This window comes from Metarhizium robertsii (genome assembly GCF_000187425.2).
Source record: "Metarhizium robertsii ARSEF 23 chromosome Unknown MAA_Scf_5, whole genome shotgun sequence".
Taxonomy (NCBI): Eukaryota; Fungi; Ascomycota; class Sordariomycetes; order Hypocreales; family Clavicipitaceae; genus Metarhizium; species Metarhizium robertsii.
Genome location: NW_011942193.1, coordinates 3194863 through 3213239, shown reverse-complemented (window position 1 = coordinate 3213239; position 18377 = coordinate 3194863). Strand labels below are relative to the sequence as shown.

The 18377-nt window shown below is 52.5% G+C and overlaps 3 protein-coding genes across 3 annotated transcripts; 2 read left to right on the top strand and 1 right to left on the bottom strand.

Moving 5' to 3' along the window:
• Window positions 1–6895: 6895 nt before the first annotated feature.
• MAA_07345 (uncharacterized protein) lies at window positions 6896–7764 on the top strand (the record flags this gene model as incomplete). The annotated part of the gene is made up of 2 exons (XM_007825343.1): window positions 6896–7418; window positions 7472–7764. The coding sequence occupies 2 exons, from the start codon at window positions 6896–6898 to the stop codon at window positions 7762–7764; spliced, it is 816 nt and encodes a 271-aa protein (XP_007823534.1).
• Window positions 7765–12052: 4288 nt separating this feature from the next.
• Window positions 12053–12910, bottom strand: MAA_07344 (ef-hand 2; the record flags this gene model as incomplete). The annotated part of the gene is made up of 5 exons (XM_007825342.1): window positions 12053–12063; window positions 12164–12498; window positions 12556–12629; window positions 12706–12758; window positions 12859–12910. 5 exons carry the CDS (start codon window positions 12908–12910, stop codon window positions 12053–12055), a joined length of 525 nt encoding a protein of 174 aa, XP_007823533.1.
• A 1233-nt stretch (window positions 12911–14143) lies between these two features.
• Window positions 14144–16043, top strand: MAA_07343 (histone acetyltransferase complex component Epl1; the record flags this gene model as incomplete). The annotated part of the gene is made up of 3 exons (XM_007825341.1): window positions 14144–14290; window positions 14437–15207; window positions 15273–16043. The coding sequence occupies 3 exons, from the start codon at window positions 14144–14146 to the stop codon at window positions 16041–16043; spliced, it is 1689 nt and encodes a 562-aa protein (XP_007823532.1).
• Window positions 16044–18377: the final 2334 nt, after the last annotated feature.

Genomic DNA, 18377 nt, shown 5'->3' with positions numbered 1-18377 from the left:
TCAACGTTCTAGAAAATAGTGGAGGCCAGAGTGACCACCCCCCCTTCTCAAACAATTGTTTTAGCTTTCTCCTTAATTGTGACCTTGCAAGGTTGCCAAGATTTGTCAAAGGAGCCATGTAGCGGCGAGATACGGTCAATGCGGGTGCGCGGGTGGTTGGGAGTCTGGACGCCTGCTGGACTTGTGTCAATACAATATGGTATGTACTTGAGTACATGACCAATTACGTACTCGAATGGGGAGGAAATTGTTGACGAGCACATCTTTGCCTTGCGTAATGCTCAAGTACCGAGGTCGCCATCTATCACGCCAATGGTTCGGCATCTCGAGAGCCAAACCCGCTCGCAAGAGGATCAATGATGCCGGTATGCCACAACCGCATAATAACACGACGGAATAAACTAGCAACAGCCGCCGTCCAATCAAGGGGGACTCCCATTTCTCTCAAAACTGACAAGTGTTCTTGGCGAGGCAAGATAAGCAGTTGGCAAAGTACTACTAATCCAAACTTTGTGCATTACGACCGCTGGATTGACAAGCTGGTCGGCTGGCCGTGGCATCATGTGGAACCGAGCAAAACAGCATCCATTGACGCCAAGAGTCGGCGGGGTCGGCCATGAATGAGGTTTTTGCTAGTGAGCCAGGCTTCTCGAGTGCTGCGCTGCCAGCAAACTCCGCCCATGTGCTCCACGAGGCTGAAAAGGGCCGACGAACTTGGGTGTTCAATGTTGGTATTTTTGTCCAATACCCTGCCGGAGATCCCCTCTGTAACCTCGAAACCTAGCAGGACCCTTTTCCAGCAGGACCCACCAGTTGGCCAGTTGACCTGTGGCTGGATATTTTCGGCGCTTGAATTCCGGCTCTCAGACAGGCCCTTGGCCATGCAAAGGCACCTGCCCGGTCATGTCAGGCCAAAGTCCAACTACAGCACAATACACGAATAAGCCCATGCCCAGCTATTGTTGTTGGGAGCGCCGGCACGTCTGCATCGTCCGGATCTGGACTGTCTCCAAGATGGCGATTGATTGGATTCAACCCGCATCATCATCATCAGCCCCTAGGTACTTATACATAGGAGTTATGTATGTACACATGTACATACGGACATTTCCCATGTTGGCTTGTTGGCTGGCTGGGTGTGGCGCCAGAAAGCATCAAAGCATCAAAGCCTCAAAGGCTATCGCATGGTCTGATTGGATGGCTTTCCCGGCAAACAAGCTCAAGTGCTGCATTCTGTGGAGCCGTGCCTGAAAGCGCCCATGGGTTTATCATGCAACGGCCAGAGATCAATTTGATGCGCTAAATTGGGCTCTCGCTCGCCCAATTGCATCTGCATGCATGGGGGCGGAAAAGTACCCAACATGATCCGATGGCCATGCGCGTCAATGACACAGCAAAGACGGAACCCTGCGGCCAAACCCGCCGAATGCCTCGCACAAGTTCTGGTATTGCAGGACAGCGTTGGCCGTGTTGCGTGCCCAGGTTCCGACCTTGCTGGATGCAATGCGCTGCGTGCCCTTTGTTCGTGGGTGATGAACATGCCAATTCAATGTTGCATTCGACCAGGCCCTCATTGTCATTGGCGGGCCCGGAAACCTTGGACCGCAGGGGGCGCGTTGCTGTCGATACTGCGATGCAAGTTGGACTGAGCAATGAGCCGTTTCCATTTCTCAGCCTTTCTGTGAAACCGTCTGGTGTTATTTTTTTCGCCTACAAGTTGCAGCGTTGCACCGCACCGCAAGTGCCCAAAAGCACTGGCAAACAAAATTAAAGGGGAGGGTCCGCACATGTTCCTGAAGGCGAAGAGGCCTTGGTCAAATAATCCAACTGCAAGAGCATGTTTCTGGCAAATTGGGATGGAGTGCCGTTCTGTCTGGTGTTTAGTATTGCGTTCTTGGGCCGTCATGCAAAACCGTACCCGGCCTGACTGCATACGAATGCGTCCAGCATCGGCACATACCTGGGTCTCGACTCACAAAGACATCAATTATATTTGCGTACTCATGTACATGCGAACGACATCTGGCCGAAACCGTCGTCCTAACAAGTACCGGCAAGAGTTGACCCTACAAACTGCGCAAAACTCTCTGGCATCTAGTTGTTGTTTTGGACCTCTTGCAGACAATAACGTATTCGCTTCACCGACATGTTGTGCGTATGATGCCATGAATGGGTGTCTGTTTGCGATAATAACCCACTCAAACGGTCAACAATACAGCGTCTGCCGTATAATATTGATTCGAGGCCAAGGTTTTCTGCCAATATTGGAGGCCAACGTTTCAGTTGAGTGGGTTCGTCGCAGACCATGGCCATTAAGACTCTTCGCTTTACAGATTTCTTGTCTGATCCTGCTGGCACAATAATAAACGTGGTTTTTGATGCCCAATGATCTTCGCCTCGTTTCTGTGTTGGCTTACCTCGTAGCCCTTCATCGATCGACTATAGATCCCAAAGGTCCTTTAGGCAAATAGCCAAATCCAACTCCGGCAGTATTCCTGGTGCGGCTTCGGGTGCAGTCAATCCGGTGTCGGACAGAGAAGCAGCCGCGGCATGGGGCGAAATGATGAAGCAGCCATGCCTCCCTTTGGGGTCAGGATAATTGGTCCTGCTGGAAAATACACAACAGGTGCCGAGCTATGGCAGTACCGTAGACGAGCAGGACTCAAGCCTCACCAGGAGCGCAAGAGTGTCTGTGCCGAGATCAGTTCGGAACGTGAAGAAAATTAATATGGCATCCATGTGTCTCCTTATTCTACATGAGCACACATTAAGAACCCGCCAGTTGGACAGCAGCCGCTGGTGTCAACCTCCTCCAAGTCAGGCAGGCGCCAATGCCGACATTGGACCAGCAGCTCTCTCCTCGAATACAAAAGGTAAGGTTCTAATGTACTTAGTATGTACATACATACATCTGTACTCAGGTCTGGTACTACTTTTACATACGGAAAGTGCCCTGTATTGTAGACCCTCTCGCAACGTTCCGTCGTGACTTCCCAAAGTAATAATGGAGCATGTCAAAAAAACAGATGGCACTGGTCAATGGTTCAATGTTCGCTAGTTCCACTTCAACCCACCACTGCTTCCTGGTACCCTATTTTCCAATGTTCATGCAAGTTGCTTTGAATTCTTCCTTCAAAGCATACCGAACCCAGCTGGCGACAAAATGGAACGCTGAAGAGGTGAGGACGGGAAATGTCTTGCACATACATGGATCAAGGCTCTAATGGCAGGCCAGGTTCTGTTATTTCACGGTACATACATACATCATTGTACGGTCTCGACACGCCGAAACCTCGAGACGCCCCCACCGCAGGACACGTGGACACACAAGCCTAATCCTTTGTTCAAAGTCCCAAGTCAAGGAAGGTCCTCAATGTGCAACTTTAACTTTGGGTCGTGATCCGTCACTACTCAGCTCCAGGACGATGGCTGCTTGGAGTTGGAGTGGCGCCAATGCTGGTACGACTGGTACAGTTCAAAGGCCGGCCAGCACAGCCGCTAGTTATTTCGCCAGATGGCCTATAGCATGGCCCAGAGTCAGCCAGTTGACGTCGATCCCATGGCTGTCGGCGCCTCGCTCGCCGCTCATTGCACAACACCACCCATCATCGCGGCTCTCTGGCCGCTAACCTACCTTCGTCCATTGGCCAGTCCCCAGTTAGCCTTCCCGTCATGGTCAAGATCAAGTGGGCGCCACTGGGTAAGTGGTACTACTGAGATTCTCCAGCTCATCAGGCCATGTTCATTTGAGCAGCTCAGAAAAAGGGCTTGGCTAGACTTTGTTCGGTCCCTTTCCTTCAATATTTCTGCTACCCACCCTCACCAACTCTAACGGCCTTTTGTGTGGCTGCTCCAGACTGTTTCGTCTCGGCGGCCAGGGACATTATAAGTTACGAGACACTCTTAGGAATCCGGACTCAAAGCAACTCGCCCGTCTCAAATCTCGTACGGAGCAAATCAACCACTAACTAGTGTCGTTTTCCATGTCTATCACTGATAGTACCACGCTTTATTCTCGCCAGCCACGCAGTAATCGAGCTATATGCGGAGTAAAAAGAGGCAATTGAAAGCAAACGACACGCGTCTCTTACTGTTGAATATAAGAAACCACGGCAATTAGGATCCGGGCACACGACGTCTCCCCAAACGTGTCACTGTCGAGCGGTCAATTAGGCGCGGTCTTCTTGCAGCTTCTGCCTGCCTCTTTACACTAACTAGCACTAGGAAGCAATAGCAGAGCCTCAGTCCGCCGCCTCCAGGAACCCACATGGCGACTAGTACTTGTGGCGTGGTATGTCTCGCGGCATGAAGGCAATCTGGGTGCTGACCAGCGCCGGATGTTATTTTTATTTTTATTTTATTTTTTTTTAACTTGGGAATTCAAGCCTACCCTGACTGAGTTGGGCTGAGAACGTTTCTGTCTACTATTTCCTGTTTGGTCTGGAGTTCTGAGAGAACGTTGAACCAACTCAACCCCTGGCAAGCTACCATGTCCCTACGACTCATCACTACGAATGCCTGGGCCAGAATGTTGCCAGGCTCTGTCTCAAGTTGCTCTGCTCGTATCTCTCGTCTCAACCAGACCGCTCAACTGCCTTTGACGTCGGGCGACTTTGACCCAGACAAAGCGCACGCCCCACCCCCAGCCATATCCTTCTCTACTCAGGCCTCTCTGCTTCTGTCGACCAGACCCTGGATACACGCCCACCCTGCCATGAGCCTGTACCCGTTTCCATCTCCATGCATGTAATCGCGAGGAGACCCATTCACTCTATTCAAAACTTGCTACATGACCCCTGCGACCGCCTAAACGTCGACTGCAGAGCATTCTTGTAGGTATATTCATTTCCGGAATGAGTGCGGATGCCCAACATGGCAGCAGGCATAAGTCAATCGGGGTGTCAAATTCGCAGGTCTCAGCAAAGTACCGGCATGAGCTGTGCCTGACCAAGGCTCGCCTTATTTTGGATGCATGTCTGTTCTGTGGCCACAGCCTCAAAGTGAGGCAACGGCCCTAGTTCGTACAGCACGCGGTTTATGGTCCCCTCTCTGCCTTCATACAAGCTTAGTTGCAATGTCTTTGGGCCCATGGCAAGCCACATTGTGGCCTGCCCAGAAATACCCCCTTTGTCCTTTGCCAACCGTCGTCACCCATTGCCATGTGGACAAGGGCTGGTGCCGGGAGTGGGTGCGGATCCAGGCCGACTATGGAATAGCAGGCGTTGTTGCACTCCCCGAACAAAACTCTGTTGTGTTAGTTTCATCAAGCCTACCAGGCTACCAGCTCTGGTTTGTCCGTTCGCCGCTGACCACTCTGTTGCTTGTTTAGGGGACCAGTTTAGAGCAGGCCCAAGCCTCCGGGTCATGACCTGAATCATCCCACACGGGCCCGTCATGTCCTATCCGTGCTCGTGTCAAATCCAACCGTGTCTGGGCCAGTATGGCGGATGGTCAACCAGTCCCGCCACAGCGGACGAGGCCCTCGAACCCTACGGTTCCTATGTTGGCACTGACACCCTCTGTCCGGATAGGTATTTACGATGTCTTGGGTGTCTGCCCACCCTTTAGCGTGGACCGCGGCCGTGGCGTGGGCACCGCCAGTCTTGTTCGGGGCTGTATAAGACCCGAAGGACTCCTCTGACTGACAACCTCTCTAGCGTATTTGTGCCATTGCATGTACATGTTGTTGTTAATCCAAGACTCATCTTCCTCGTTTCACCTTTCATTATCCAGCTCTGGCTGAATTTAACGGTTAAGGCATCCCTCCTTCTGAAAGTCCTCGGGCTCCAATATACCAGGCACTGGGACACTGACTCGGTCTCTGGCTCGTAAGCCACCAAGACCCTGGTGTCGTTTCTCTAACACCCTAGCAAGATCGGGCATCTCGCAAGGGGCTAAGGTTGTTACGCTGAGGGACCGATGATCGAGGTTTCCGGAATACTTGATCACAGGTACGAGTCGTAAAGGCGGTTCTCACAGCCCACGAAACCTCCAACCGCACGCCGCCTGCCTTGCCCTGTCCCAAATAAGCCCAAGTTGCCTGCTTAAATCTTTTTCAGACTTGTGCTTCAGTCCACGGTTTACACGCTGAGGCATAAACTGATACCATCGTCCGGGAGGCATGAATCCGAACGACTCGTGACTCCGCTGAACACAACACTCAGCGGCCCTCATTAATTAACACACATGCAACGCGACTATGCCTGTGAATTTGTGCAAAGCTCAAAGACAGCTACATAAGATCGTCTTTTCCAGCACCATTTCACTCTTTGTTTTGGGCGTGCCGCAGATATAACCAGAGTCTTCTTACACTCGCTTTTTTTTTATTCTTTTTCTTACTTCTCTTTCTCCTTCTCTTTTTTTCTCTCTCTTTCTTTTTTAGGTTTTGGAAAGATTTTGGATCCTATCAACGAGCCACATTCGCCATTCGTCCTATCTGGGGAAGCGAATTTTAGTTCGCCTTGTTGCTTCCTGCTTCTCAGTTCGCGATTTGGACCGTCGACCACGAGCAAATTCATTGGCCCTCCAAGACGATACGACGGGTTTGTAGCCTGACTTGTGGCTCTTTTGAACGGCTGGAAAGGTGTCACATATTTTTTATCCCCGACACAAGGTGTAACCTAGACGCCGAAGTTCTTGGAAAACCTGGCGAGGACGGCTCTGGCGTGGTATGGATAATTCTCGTCGCGGCGGGAAGCAGAATGAGCAACCCATTCATCAGGCTTCACAATCAAGATACTCGCTACCAGTTCCAGCAACTCCAGGCAGCAGCACAACAGAGCGCTATCGCCCGACGCCACTGAATTTGTCAACGTCAATTCCAAGAAGCATGGGAGTGGGCGGTAACTATAACAGCTACTACCAGGATCCTCCCTCGGGATATTCTGCCTCTACGATGTCTTCTACTCTCTTGGCATACGGCTCTGATTATGGGAGCGACACGCGGACGCAGACGCCCGGACTCGGTAGCTACAACGCAAGTATGATGATGTACAACGTACCGCCGCACACGGCAGCACAACAGGCCGTCTATGATACGCAGCAATTTACGCCGCGGCAACATGCAGCGATGCAGATGATGCCGTCAGACGTGGCATCGAGCTACTTTGTCTCTGATACATCTGGCGGCGCCGCAACCTCCTTGCAAGCATCCGGTCAGGGCTCTAGTACTTCATATCAGCATCAGAACACGGGCATAGGCTACCCCAGCAGCATGTCGGAATTACAGCAGTCTGGAGGTGCCAACGCCGGAATGTCAGCCAGTCGCGACGCCGACGATGCCATTGCTCTGAAGTGGAGCAGCTATCAGCGACAGCTGGGAACAGTATTCCGCGATGTGTCGGATGGGCAGCTTGAGAGGGCATCAAGCACACTACTGGAATTGTCCAAGTGGCTGTTGCCGCAGGTCCCTCAGCTAGGTAAGAACGAAGACGGTGTCCTGGCTGATGAATGGTTGTTAACAATCCTCTAGGGTTGCATCAAGACGACCCGTCGTTGCATGAAGAGAGGTTGAAACTTTGGAACGATTTTAATCATGGCTGGCTATCGTTGGCGTATCAGCAGAAACAGCTCATGACTTCTGGACAACAAATATCCAACTCGCAGAGGCTCATGACCAAGGACCAGATTGAGGGCCTGGGCGACGAACTGGTACGACTATGCGACGGACTGGAGCGGCACGGACTGGTTGACTATCAATATGGGGTGTGGGAGGAGCAAATTGAAGAAGGTATGCTTGACGTTGATGACATGACTGGCATTTGAAGAAGCTAATGCAGGTCTCTGCAAACATAGCCTTGGAGGCGTGTCTTGACCTATTCCCCAAGTGAAAAACGAGGCAGCCCGAAACGATCAGCCACGAGATGTATAGACTCTTTTGGATTTCAACCACATGAGCTCGTTGGAATTATGGTGGGCATGTGGCTCATGTTTTTATTTCTATTTTTATTTTTTTCCGGATCTGCATCTAGAGCGCAACGACCCTAATTCTACGGACACGTGCGAGGACGGCGGGGACGCTGACGACCGACGACGAACGACGAACGACGACGACGACAACGATGCCAATAAAGGCAAACGGCGATTCCTAGGCCAGTCGAGAATGATGGTGGCGACACTTGGACGTTTAGTCGACGCAGATGTGCTGTGTTATTTCACATTGGTTTTCTCATTTCATCAGGCGACAGCGGATACGGGAACTATGTCTGGGTCATTACCAGGGAGCATTGCAGCGCATGATACCAAGGGCGCCAAGGGCCATGATAGGGGAACAATGGTGGCGTTGAGAACGGGGAGGGGTGCATGACGGCAGGCCCTTGTACTCTTTTTTGTTTGAGGCGACGACGGGGCGTCGGAAAGCTGGCAGCTGTGTATGGATTTGTATTGGGTGTTGGCTTTTGTATTCTTGCTACTTTTGTTTTATTTTTGTTCTTGCTGGGTTTGGACAGTGACGACGTCGACGACGTATGTATTTGACTTGACATGCATGGCGGATAGACTGGATGGCGCACACGGGAATGTTTGTTCAGGGCGGGAAACTGCAAGGATTCGCATTGACTCTTGACAGGCCGTCGGACCCCATGGTCTGAAGATGTGAGAATAGAAAGTACGGTACCGAAAAAAAAACAAGGACTTGAGCTGTCGTCGAGTACTAGTCTATTTGAGATGCAGCAGGCGTGTCTATGCGTGATGGGGGATCTCAAGGCTGGCCGGCATTCGTCGGAGTGACATGGCGGCGGAGAGCAAGAGCCGTGTCGCATTGGCATTGACATTGACATTGGCATTGCGTGTGCGGGCATGAGTTGCGGAGTGGGAATAGTCGACATGATTCCACTCGACCACACGTGGCTTGTTGAATTGAGGCCCTTCAAACTTCAAATGGTCTGTCTGGTCTCCTTTATTCGTCTTGAGCCACGAGGGCGACGCGGAGCCCGAGGCACCCAGACCGCGGGCATAAAATGCCAAGAAGAGCGCGTCGTATAGACGTACCGGATGGGAGATGCGTATCATGAGGGCAGGGACTGGAATTTTGGGGGTTTGCGAATGAATGACGGGTTGGCTGGCTGTGCGTGCGTGGGCTCTCGGTAGATGCGTGTCTGGTGCGATGGGAACCGAGTGCATGGTCCCGACTGCCGGGTCTTGGGGACGGCGAGGGAGGCCACTGTTTCAATGGTTTTTTTTGGTTTTGTTGCTTTGGGGATTGGCGCTGTAGATCTGTGGCCATGGAGGAACCGGGGGGGGATGTGACGAGACGAGTTGAGAGTCGAGACGGTGGGACATACAGGGTGCATGCAGTGTGTGTGTGTGTGTGTGTGCACACGTCCGGTAAAATATCTGAACATTTGAACATGTACTGTACGGAGTAGTGCCTGGCCCGTTGGCAACTACCCGTCAGCGAGTGTGTTTTTTCATCCACTTGGACTACATGTAGCCACAAGCCTTTGAAGAAGAAAAGTGTCTGGTCTCGTCTACGTCTCGTCTACGTCTTGTCTACGTCTTATCTACGTCTTGGTTATATCCCGCCTATATCCTGCCCATGTCCTGCCCACGTCCTGCCCACGTCTTGTCCACCGAGAATGCCGTGACAGGACAAACACGCCAGATCTCAAACTGCGCGTGTAGTGCTCCGTATGTACTATGCATACATGTATGCATGTGCGCAGCCAGAACTTGGCCGGTGGCCTCCCCTCCGATCTGGAAATCCGACACCTTGGGACGCGGTAGCCAATTGCGAGGGGGCGGGAGACGTTGAGACCTTTCTTTTTTGCTTTTCATTTTATTTTTTAAATTTTTCTTTTTAAACTCGTGTTTCTGCTGCAGGGACCACGTCGCCGGCCGAGACGGGACCAGAAACCCGGTTGCGCATCCTGGCCCGTCTGCGAGCAAGGCATGAGCCTGATGGGAATTTTTGGCCGGCGATTATCGGTGCGTTTCTGCTCTGCTCTGCTCTGCTTTCCGTTGATGATACTTGGATTTACTTATTGTACTCCAGTCTGCCCCCTCTGCAGGCACCCGGCCCCCTCTGCCGCGACGACCTCACAGTCCCAGTTGAGGCGGCTGTCTGACGTAAAAAGACATAACAGAGACGGGTGGTTTCTCCCCCTCTGGACTCGTGACCGGGGCATGTTTGTAAAAAAGACGGAATACAACAGCATCCATCTCGTAGTCTCACGGGAACGGGAAAATGAGACACTGGGCAATCAATGGCCGATTCGGTCCTTGCGCGCGTTTTTTGTCTTTCTTTTTTTTTTGTTGCTTTCCCTCCTTTTTCTTACACTGCTGCCTGATTTGATGATGACTGGCGGAGCGTGTGAAACGCGCCTCGTCTTGTCTCGCTCGTCCTGCTCGTCCTGCTCGCCATGAGAAACACGCCGGACCATCCATCCGCCATCCGCTTGACAGCTTGACAGGCAGGGATACATACATTGCGCGCCGCAGCCGTGCATGAATGCGTCGAGACTCCCGTGTTTGCCGGGCCCCTGCTGAAGCACCGCGGTCCCGCGCCTTGAGCTCGCTCGCTCCACGACGTGGCATTTATTATGTCAACGCCAAGAATGGAATACTACTATTCGCATGTGCCAAAAATCGCAGAGGGGGCCACGACAGTGGACACATCGGGAGGGAGTGTGTTTCAGCCGAGCTGTCGCCACCCGTCTCTTCAATCTGATACAGGGGGAACGGTTTTTTTTGTCTCGTTTGGGCGTGCGGCCTGGCGGTTTTCTTTTTTGGGCCATGTTTGGGATTCGAGGGGGGTTGCGTTTTCCGGGTCGTGCGAGCCGCGGAGTCGCATGCAGTTGGGCAGATGGCCTTTTTGGGACGGGACGTGTGTTTTTGGGACCGACGGGCCTGCTCCTGGCCTGCTGCAGCTGTTGCCGGAGGGGGCTGGATATACATGACCTCGCTTGGTGTTCCGTCGCCGGTCCCGTTCCCGGGCCCCCACAGCCCGGCGCGGAACGCCGTCGCCCGCCGAGGCCGAATTATTCCATTGACTACCCTACAATCTTTGCCGTCGCACCGGTCATCTTTGCTTTTTCACCCCGACGTCAAAACCTCGCGACTGCCGACGACCTACATCGTCTCCCAACCCCAGGGGCTGTGACTCTTGTCGCGGACAAAAGGAAAGGGCAAGTGTCCGTGTAGCCGTATACCAAGGCCTTGTCAGTCTTCACCCGGGCAGCTCGTGTGGATGCTGCATGCGACGACGCCGGGGTTCGACGTGTCCTGCTACGGCACCATCATGGGCGACCTCCCACGGCGAATGGGCCATTTCAGGAGGCAGGCCGCGGACTGGCACGATGCGCCTGCGAGGCTGACGGCACTGGAATAGTTTCCGAAGACTCGGCCCGCGGAGGAGGGCGTCGGTCGCGATGCCGGCAAGGACGGGGAAGAAGCGCCGCACGAGGAAAAATTGCGACAGTTGCTGTATTTTGTAGCTGGGGTTCTGGAGTATACACGTGTGTATGCTTGTGCGTTGTATATTAATTAAGGGCTGAATTGTTTCGCTCATTAGTCAAGTGAAATTGCAAGCATGATACGAGTATCGTGAAGCGTAAAATCTGATAATACAGTATTGGGCTGTATGTGCGTTGTATATAGAGCCAGTTTTGTGTATGTAGTAGTATTTGTAGCTGGGATTATCGAGTATACATGTGCGTGTGTGCCTGTGGGTTGTAACTATATAGAACCTCTTTTGGTATCGAGTTGGGCATCGCATACCAGACGACAAGTCCGCCTTTATCCGAGACCATTTCGGCTCCGCGTTTTTGTGTGCTCGCACCAAAACCGCATCCCCAATTCAAAAATCCTCGGCGACGCGGCCTCCCCATCAGGACACGCCGCATAAATCACCAGACGTCACAGCAGTCTCCTCGGCACAGAACAGCAGGATATATCCAAAGTCAATGCCGATTCTCATTATCATGATGCTATTTTACCCATGCCAACACCACGACGCCACGGGGCGGAAGGACAAGAAGAAAAGCCAACAAAATCTTCCAGAGACGTCTCTTTCCCTCTTCCCCTCCCTCTCCCCATGCCCAACCAAAACCCAATCTTAAAACTGGTCTATTCAAAATTCCACTCATTAGCTCTCAACCATCCCAATCGGACTGGAAAGAGAAAATCGTCACAAAGGAAAAAATAAAAAAGGAAAGACGGCCCTCACCTAGCGTCATGCTCATGCTCACGTCGGTATTCTCAACCATCTTGGTAAACTCCTCAAAGCTAATCTTGCCGTCATTGTCCAGGTCCGCCTCCATGATGGTCTTGTCCACAATCTGCTGCAGCTGCTGGTCCTTGAGGTTGCTGCCGACCATCATCTTGAGCACGATGAAGAGCTCCCCGTTGCTGATGTACCCGTCGCGGTCAATGTCGTACACCTTGAAGGCGAACTGGAGCTTCTGCTCCTTGTTGCCCTTGCTGCTGAATGCGCTGAGGCCCGACACGAATTCCTGAAAGTCGACGTCGCCGCCGCCGTCTTCGTCAAAGATGGCAATCATTCTGAGACACGCCGTCAGCTTTTATACAACGAGACCCGTGGGCGTTGGTTTGCCGTACCGTGTCGCCAGTGGGTTGGATGAGATTTGGGGAAGGCTCAGGAATTCGTCGCGTTCAATGGTGCCAGAGTTATCCTGCTCCTGTGTGAGTTTCTTTTCTTCCCTTCTTTTTTTTTTCCTGTCCCGCGAGGAAAAGGGGTGGGATGTGTACTTTGTCAAGCTTCATGAACCGTTTCCGTAACCGGTCAACTTCTTCTCTGTCGACTGAACGAGATGGGAATTAGCAAACGGATTGGAAATCGCATCGCTGGGGAGGCGGGGGTGAGACCGCGAGCCGGCGCTTGAGGGGGGGATCAAGTCTCACAATTGGAACCTTGGACGATGTTGTCCAAGACTTGGCTGGTGGTGTTGCCCATGATTGGTGGACTGCACAGACGGGCGCCTGTGACGATCGATGGCCGGTGGGAGAGTGTTTGCTGTACGAGGTTTGGCGATGGGGATCTTGGGACGTCGAGGGAATGTTGGGTAGCTGGCCGTGGCGAGTTGTGATAAGGCTGATGGGTTCGTAGGGTTGGCCGAGCTGAGAGAGCTTCTTTGGCTGGATAGAGTCTGGCGTGCAATCTGGAGGGGTCGTGGGTGGTCGTGGTGGTCACGGATGGACCCCGGAGCACGGGCCATCTGACGCCATGTGTGAGGCCAATCTGAGGCCAACGTGTGGGCGGCCGCCAAATGACCTTGGCAGGCACCAAACAGTGCAAGCGCAGTACAATCAGAGATGCCATGTAAGCACGAGTCTATCGAAAAGAAGAGGAAATGTTTTCTTTTTTTTTAGGCATGTCCGCTACGTATTAGCCGGATACTCTTCCCCAGTCTGGCCAACGTTTAAGCCTTTCAGAACCTTGGATGTGATTTCAACCTGCCGTGCAACATGTGAGCTGCTACCAAACTGAGCTGTGGCTAGTGAGGTGTGGCTGGGGTACAGAATCAGGTGTGGTCAGTGGCGCAGCTATCAGATGAAAACTCGCTGGGGGAAGCTCGGCAATACCTCGGCTACTGCAGTTGCGAACAGGCCACGCCAGAGCCGGGGACATCCCATTCCAGGCCGGGCAGTCACCGGTGCTCCAGGTGGCTCGCACTAGGCGAACAGGTGCTGGCCGGGTGGAACTCAAAAGCTGCTAGAGCACAGCTAGAGCACATTTTGCTGGGTGTAGCTTAGTGACTTGGCCTCTCTTTGGGCGCGTCAGGCCTAAAAAGACAAAGAGAGGGTTGCCAAATGAGGCGGTGGCCCCCGCGCCACAAGTATCTCCGCCACCAAGTCGCTGTGCTAAGTGACTTTGTCTCCCTCCCAAAGGTCTCTAGCGGCGCTGCCTGGCACCCCGATTGGCAACTAGCAGCCAACTACTCGCCGTCATCAGTCAACCGCCCTCCTTCCACGCCTGCAACCCGGTGAAAATTCTTCGCGCGCCAAAACCATCCCCAACGTCACCCCGTCAGACGTGACAACTTTGCCATCAAAAAAGAGTCACCACAGAGCCTTTTCCATCTTTCTTTGGGCAAAAGGCAACTTTGCATAACTCTATTTATGACTTGATCGCTTTTTTTTGCGGATTTTCCGCTGGCTTGACGCCGACCTCGGCTCACCCGGCACCATGTCGTCACGCAAGGTCAGAGTCAAGAAGTTGAGTGTCAAAACTCCTCTTCCTGTGCTTAGAGAGGATCAAATCGATCCTTCTGAATATGAAGCACTCAGCTCTGACAACCAAATTTCAACCGGTGTCGAGCACGCCGAGGAAAAGGTGAGCATATTTTCCCCCTTATCTCGCACTCTGATATCACGTGCAGTGGCACGTGATATAGATCTGGCATATCAAACATGCCCAGTGGCTATTGCAAACAATTTGTAACCAGAGTTGTTGGCTGACCCGTCTAACCCCCCCAATAGGAATACCATTTGCAGAGCATTCTCAAGGATGCAGGAACTAGCAATACTCAAGAAATTCCTGTACCACCCCCCCAGAAGAGTGACATCAACTATGATGCACTCTACCTTAGTAACTTTCACCAACCATCCTCATACATCCGGTTTTCACAAACCGTAGAAGAATGCATCGGCTGCCAATATGATATGAGCACCGGGGACACTGAATTCCTCAAGTCATACAATGGCAAGTCTCCAACAGGAGGCCCCTTGTCAGAAGATGACTTTGAGCGAATCATGGAAGTCTTTGAGGACACGGCGGCTGAGCAGACTCCATTTGCGTCAGTCGATAATACCATTGTCGGCTATGACATGATGGTTCCGTCACTCAATCACCTCGACAGCACCTCAATTCTCCAGCATGCCAAGGCAATCTATGAGTATTGGAGGAACGCTCGTCAGGAGAAGGGCAACAAGCCGTTGCACCCTACTCTCAAATTTGAGATACACCAAGAGACAGATGATACCGACCCGTATGTCTGTTTCCGAAGAAGAGAGGCCAGACAGACCCGAAAGACGAGGGCTCGGGACAATAAAGTCGCCGAGACACTAAAGCGTCTCCGGCGAGAGCTCGAGGATGGTCGGCAGCTTGTGCTACTGTCTTTTGAACGGGAGATGATGAAGCGCGAGGTACTGCACATGGACCGGGCCGTATTTGAGGAGCGCGCCAGACTGAAGCAGATGAAGCTGAGGCTGGGTATCAAGGGCGAGGATGAAGACCTTGTAAACCAAAAGGTAAGCACCACCTCATATGAACGCTGCCCAAAGCGGCTCTTATATACTGACTTGACTGCTTGTAGCCCCAAAAACGCAAACCCGCAGAACCTTCAAGTGTGCAGAGACAACAGGCTACCCAGCTCCGGGCGCCTGTCCGATCAGATGGCCGCTCTCTCGAACAAGACCTTGTGTCGCTGGCTGATCAGTTGGCACAGAAGGAGAACGAGCTGCGAGAAGAAATTGAGAACAAGGTCCAAAACCACCGTCGGTGGAACCAGAACCACATCGATCTCACTAGAGATCCGTTGTCGCCGGTCAAGGAACAAGGCACGGAACTCAAGTTCAGACCAGCCAAGACTCAATATTTGATGACACCACCAGCGTCCATCTCGTCCGAGGAGATGGATGTAGATGAGGTGCAGGCTGAGCCAATGGACATTGATAAGCCACACCCGCTACCCGTCTTCCAGTTCAAGGCGGGCACCATTTCACAAGACCAACCACAGGCAAACCAGCCGTCGTTCCGACGCCGAATCGGTCGTCTCCAACGGCTGTGGATTGATCGTAGAGGAATGGCAACGCCGCCAAGGCAGGAGAGTAGCGACTATTCTGATCGGTGGAAATACGACTCTGATGACGAGGATGTCGACCCCCCTGTGTACGAAGTCGATCCGTTCGATACCCGAGGTATCAAGTTTAGGGCAACGATTCCGCTGAGCCCGTACATGTTCCGTGGAGGACGGCCTTCAATTGCTCCCGAGGCGGCACACGCGGCGGCAGCGGCCCAAGCCGCAAGTAACAGAGCGTTACCACAACCTCCCCCGGCAGCACCGCAAGCGCAAGCAACGTCATAGAAGACGGCTTCGCGCGCGCGGCCAGCTAGTCAATGATGGGCGTGTGTTTGTATGATTTGATGTTGTTGAGACTCCTCATAGAGCGGTGGCGTCTTTTTGTCTTTTTTTTTTTTTGGTCTTTTCTCATCGCCAGTGATGAGGGGAGCATTCCAGCGTCGTTTCGGCGGAGGGGAGACTTTCCCTTCGAGTAGTCGAGCTCAGCCTGGAAGTGTATAGTAGATAAATATTCGGCAGGCGGATGGGGGAGGCTGGCAGGACGGGATAGGCATTTTGCGCGGAGTCGGGAGTTGACCGTTGACCGTTTTGGGCCATCCTTTTTAGACGCAGACCCAAAGAGCCTCCAGAAGGCACTCATTGAAGAAGTAGAAGAAGAAAAAATAGTAAAATCAGGCCTGTTTGGCCGTCGAGTACTGATTCCGCTCTTGCTCTTGTGATGGTGTCTGTTGCAGTCGTAGCGAGCACAAAGGTTCAAAGGCCGAGATTGTCCGTCGTCGGGGCCATGATGCAGTGAACGCAACGCATGCCTAGCCACCGACCTGCAGTCAGCCGCTGCGGCAGCAAGTTTTGCAAAGTCGTCTCCTGCAGTAGCAAGTGTGCATTGTATGTATGCTCCTGTCGGGACGCAATGCCGTGCTCGTGGTGTCGTGTGCAATGTCGTGAGCGGATGCCGTATGCGGACGGATATCCAGGTGACATCAACTTCCTCGACTGGGCGGAGGGTCATGTGTCAGCACATCAGGTAAGCGATGCTGGCCGGGGCCATTTTTTTTTTCTTTCTTCTCTTTCCAACTCACCTTTTTTCTACTGGGAAACCTGGGATATAGCGGGGGGGTCTGAACGAACGAGTGAAGGGGAGGAGATGGCTCCCGGGCAGAAAATATCTCTCTCCGGGTGCATGAAGCACGGCAAGGGAAAAACGAGAGCTGATGTGGTGGTGGTTTTTTTGGTGGTACTTGTTGTGGCTGCGGGGCCGGAGATGGCCTGGCGGGTTTTGCAGCAGGAGTCTGGTGCGAGTGACGGGTTGTGGGGCGCCGTGGGAGGGTGTTGGTTGGTTGGAGGCGCATGCCGCTTCTTCACAGAACTTCAAATGTTGCCGTGCAGAACCTCTCAAGCGGCTCTGGGACTCTGGTCGTACAAGTATCGATCCTTTCCAAGTTGGGCCGTGACCATGCGTCGACGGTTTTCTTACCTTTGTTTCTGACAAGCACACCCCCCTGTGATGAATCTACAATGTTGCAACTCTAGCGTGATCGGACACGAGGCAAGCACCGGGCATCCAGCACGGCAAACTTGAGAATGGCTCGCGGGCCACAAGAAACCAAGCCGCGGCCGTGGAAGCTCGTGTTTTGCCGTGTACTGAGGCCACGGCGCTGGAGGGCTTCTGTTCCCTCGTGCCGCGCGGCTGGCGAGGCGTGCTGGGACCATGCTCGAGCTTGTCGCCGGAAAGATACTCTGCTATAAAGGCCAGGGCAGCAGGGAAGGTGTTGGACTTTGCACAGCCAACTATGCCGCAAAAGCTGGATACTTGTCCACGACGGTTGATCTCATCGGGCGGCTCAAATTGTAAGAGATGACATGGGTTAGGGACCTGGGCAGTTCAACGTAGAATTATAAAGGACCTAACAGTGCGTCAACGTAACGGGAAGTGTATTTGCGGAAACTTGAGATGAAAAGTAGGGCTTAGTCATGGCTGAGGAAGATTTATTGTCATAACTACTCACATTAAAAACGCAAATCTTGAGGTTAGGGACATTGATAAGTGCCGGGTAGGTGGTGCAGTTGGCGTGGGGGGAGGTGAGAAATACAATGGGAAGAGAGCAGGAGACTACATGAAAGGAGGCGTGGGATGAAACCCGTTTTTGAATCTTGTTTGCTTGTACGAGGTTTAGAGTTAAAGGAATAGATTTTTGGTCGTGTGCCGGCAAGACAATAAACTTGGTTAATAGATGGATTTATAGTGTGCACATGGTAACTATTTTAGGGCAACTCCTAATAACTGTGTCTGTTTTCATTAGCACCGACCAAATTTCAGAGTGGAGTAATGTCTTTAAGAAGCAGCGGCAATAGATGCAAAGATCCATTGTATTTCTCACGACTAATCTTGTCGATACACAATATATACTCCGTAGTACATACAAGGTGTAATTGCGCGCGGTCAGTCCCCCCGCGGTTTCTGCGCAACTCTCCAAATCAAGGTCTAAATACGTCAATAGCAATGCTAAGCCAAGAACCGCAAACCCACAGCAACACGTTCCACGCTCCACGCTCCACGAAGCATCGATGCATCAGAGTGACACAAAATGCCCACGTTCCCACAGGCCAGTCCCGTCCAGG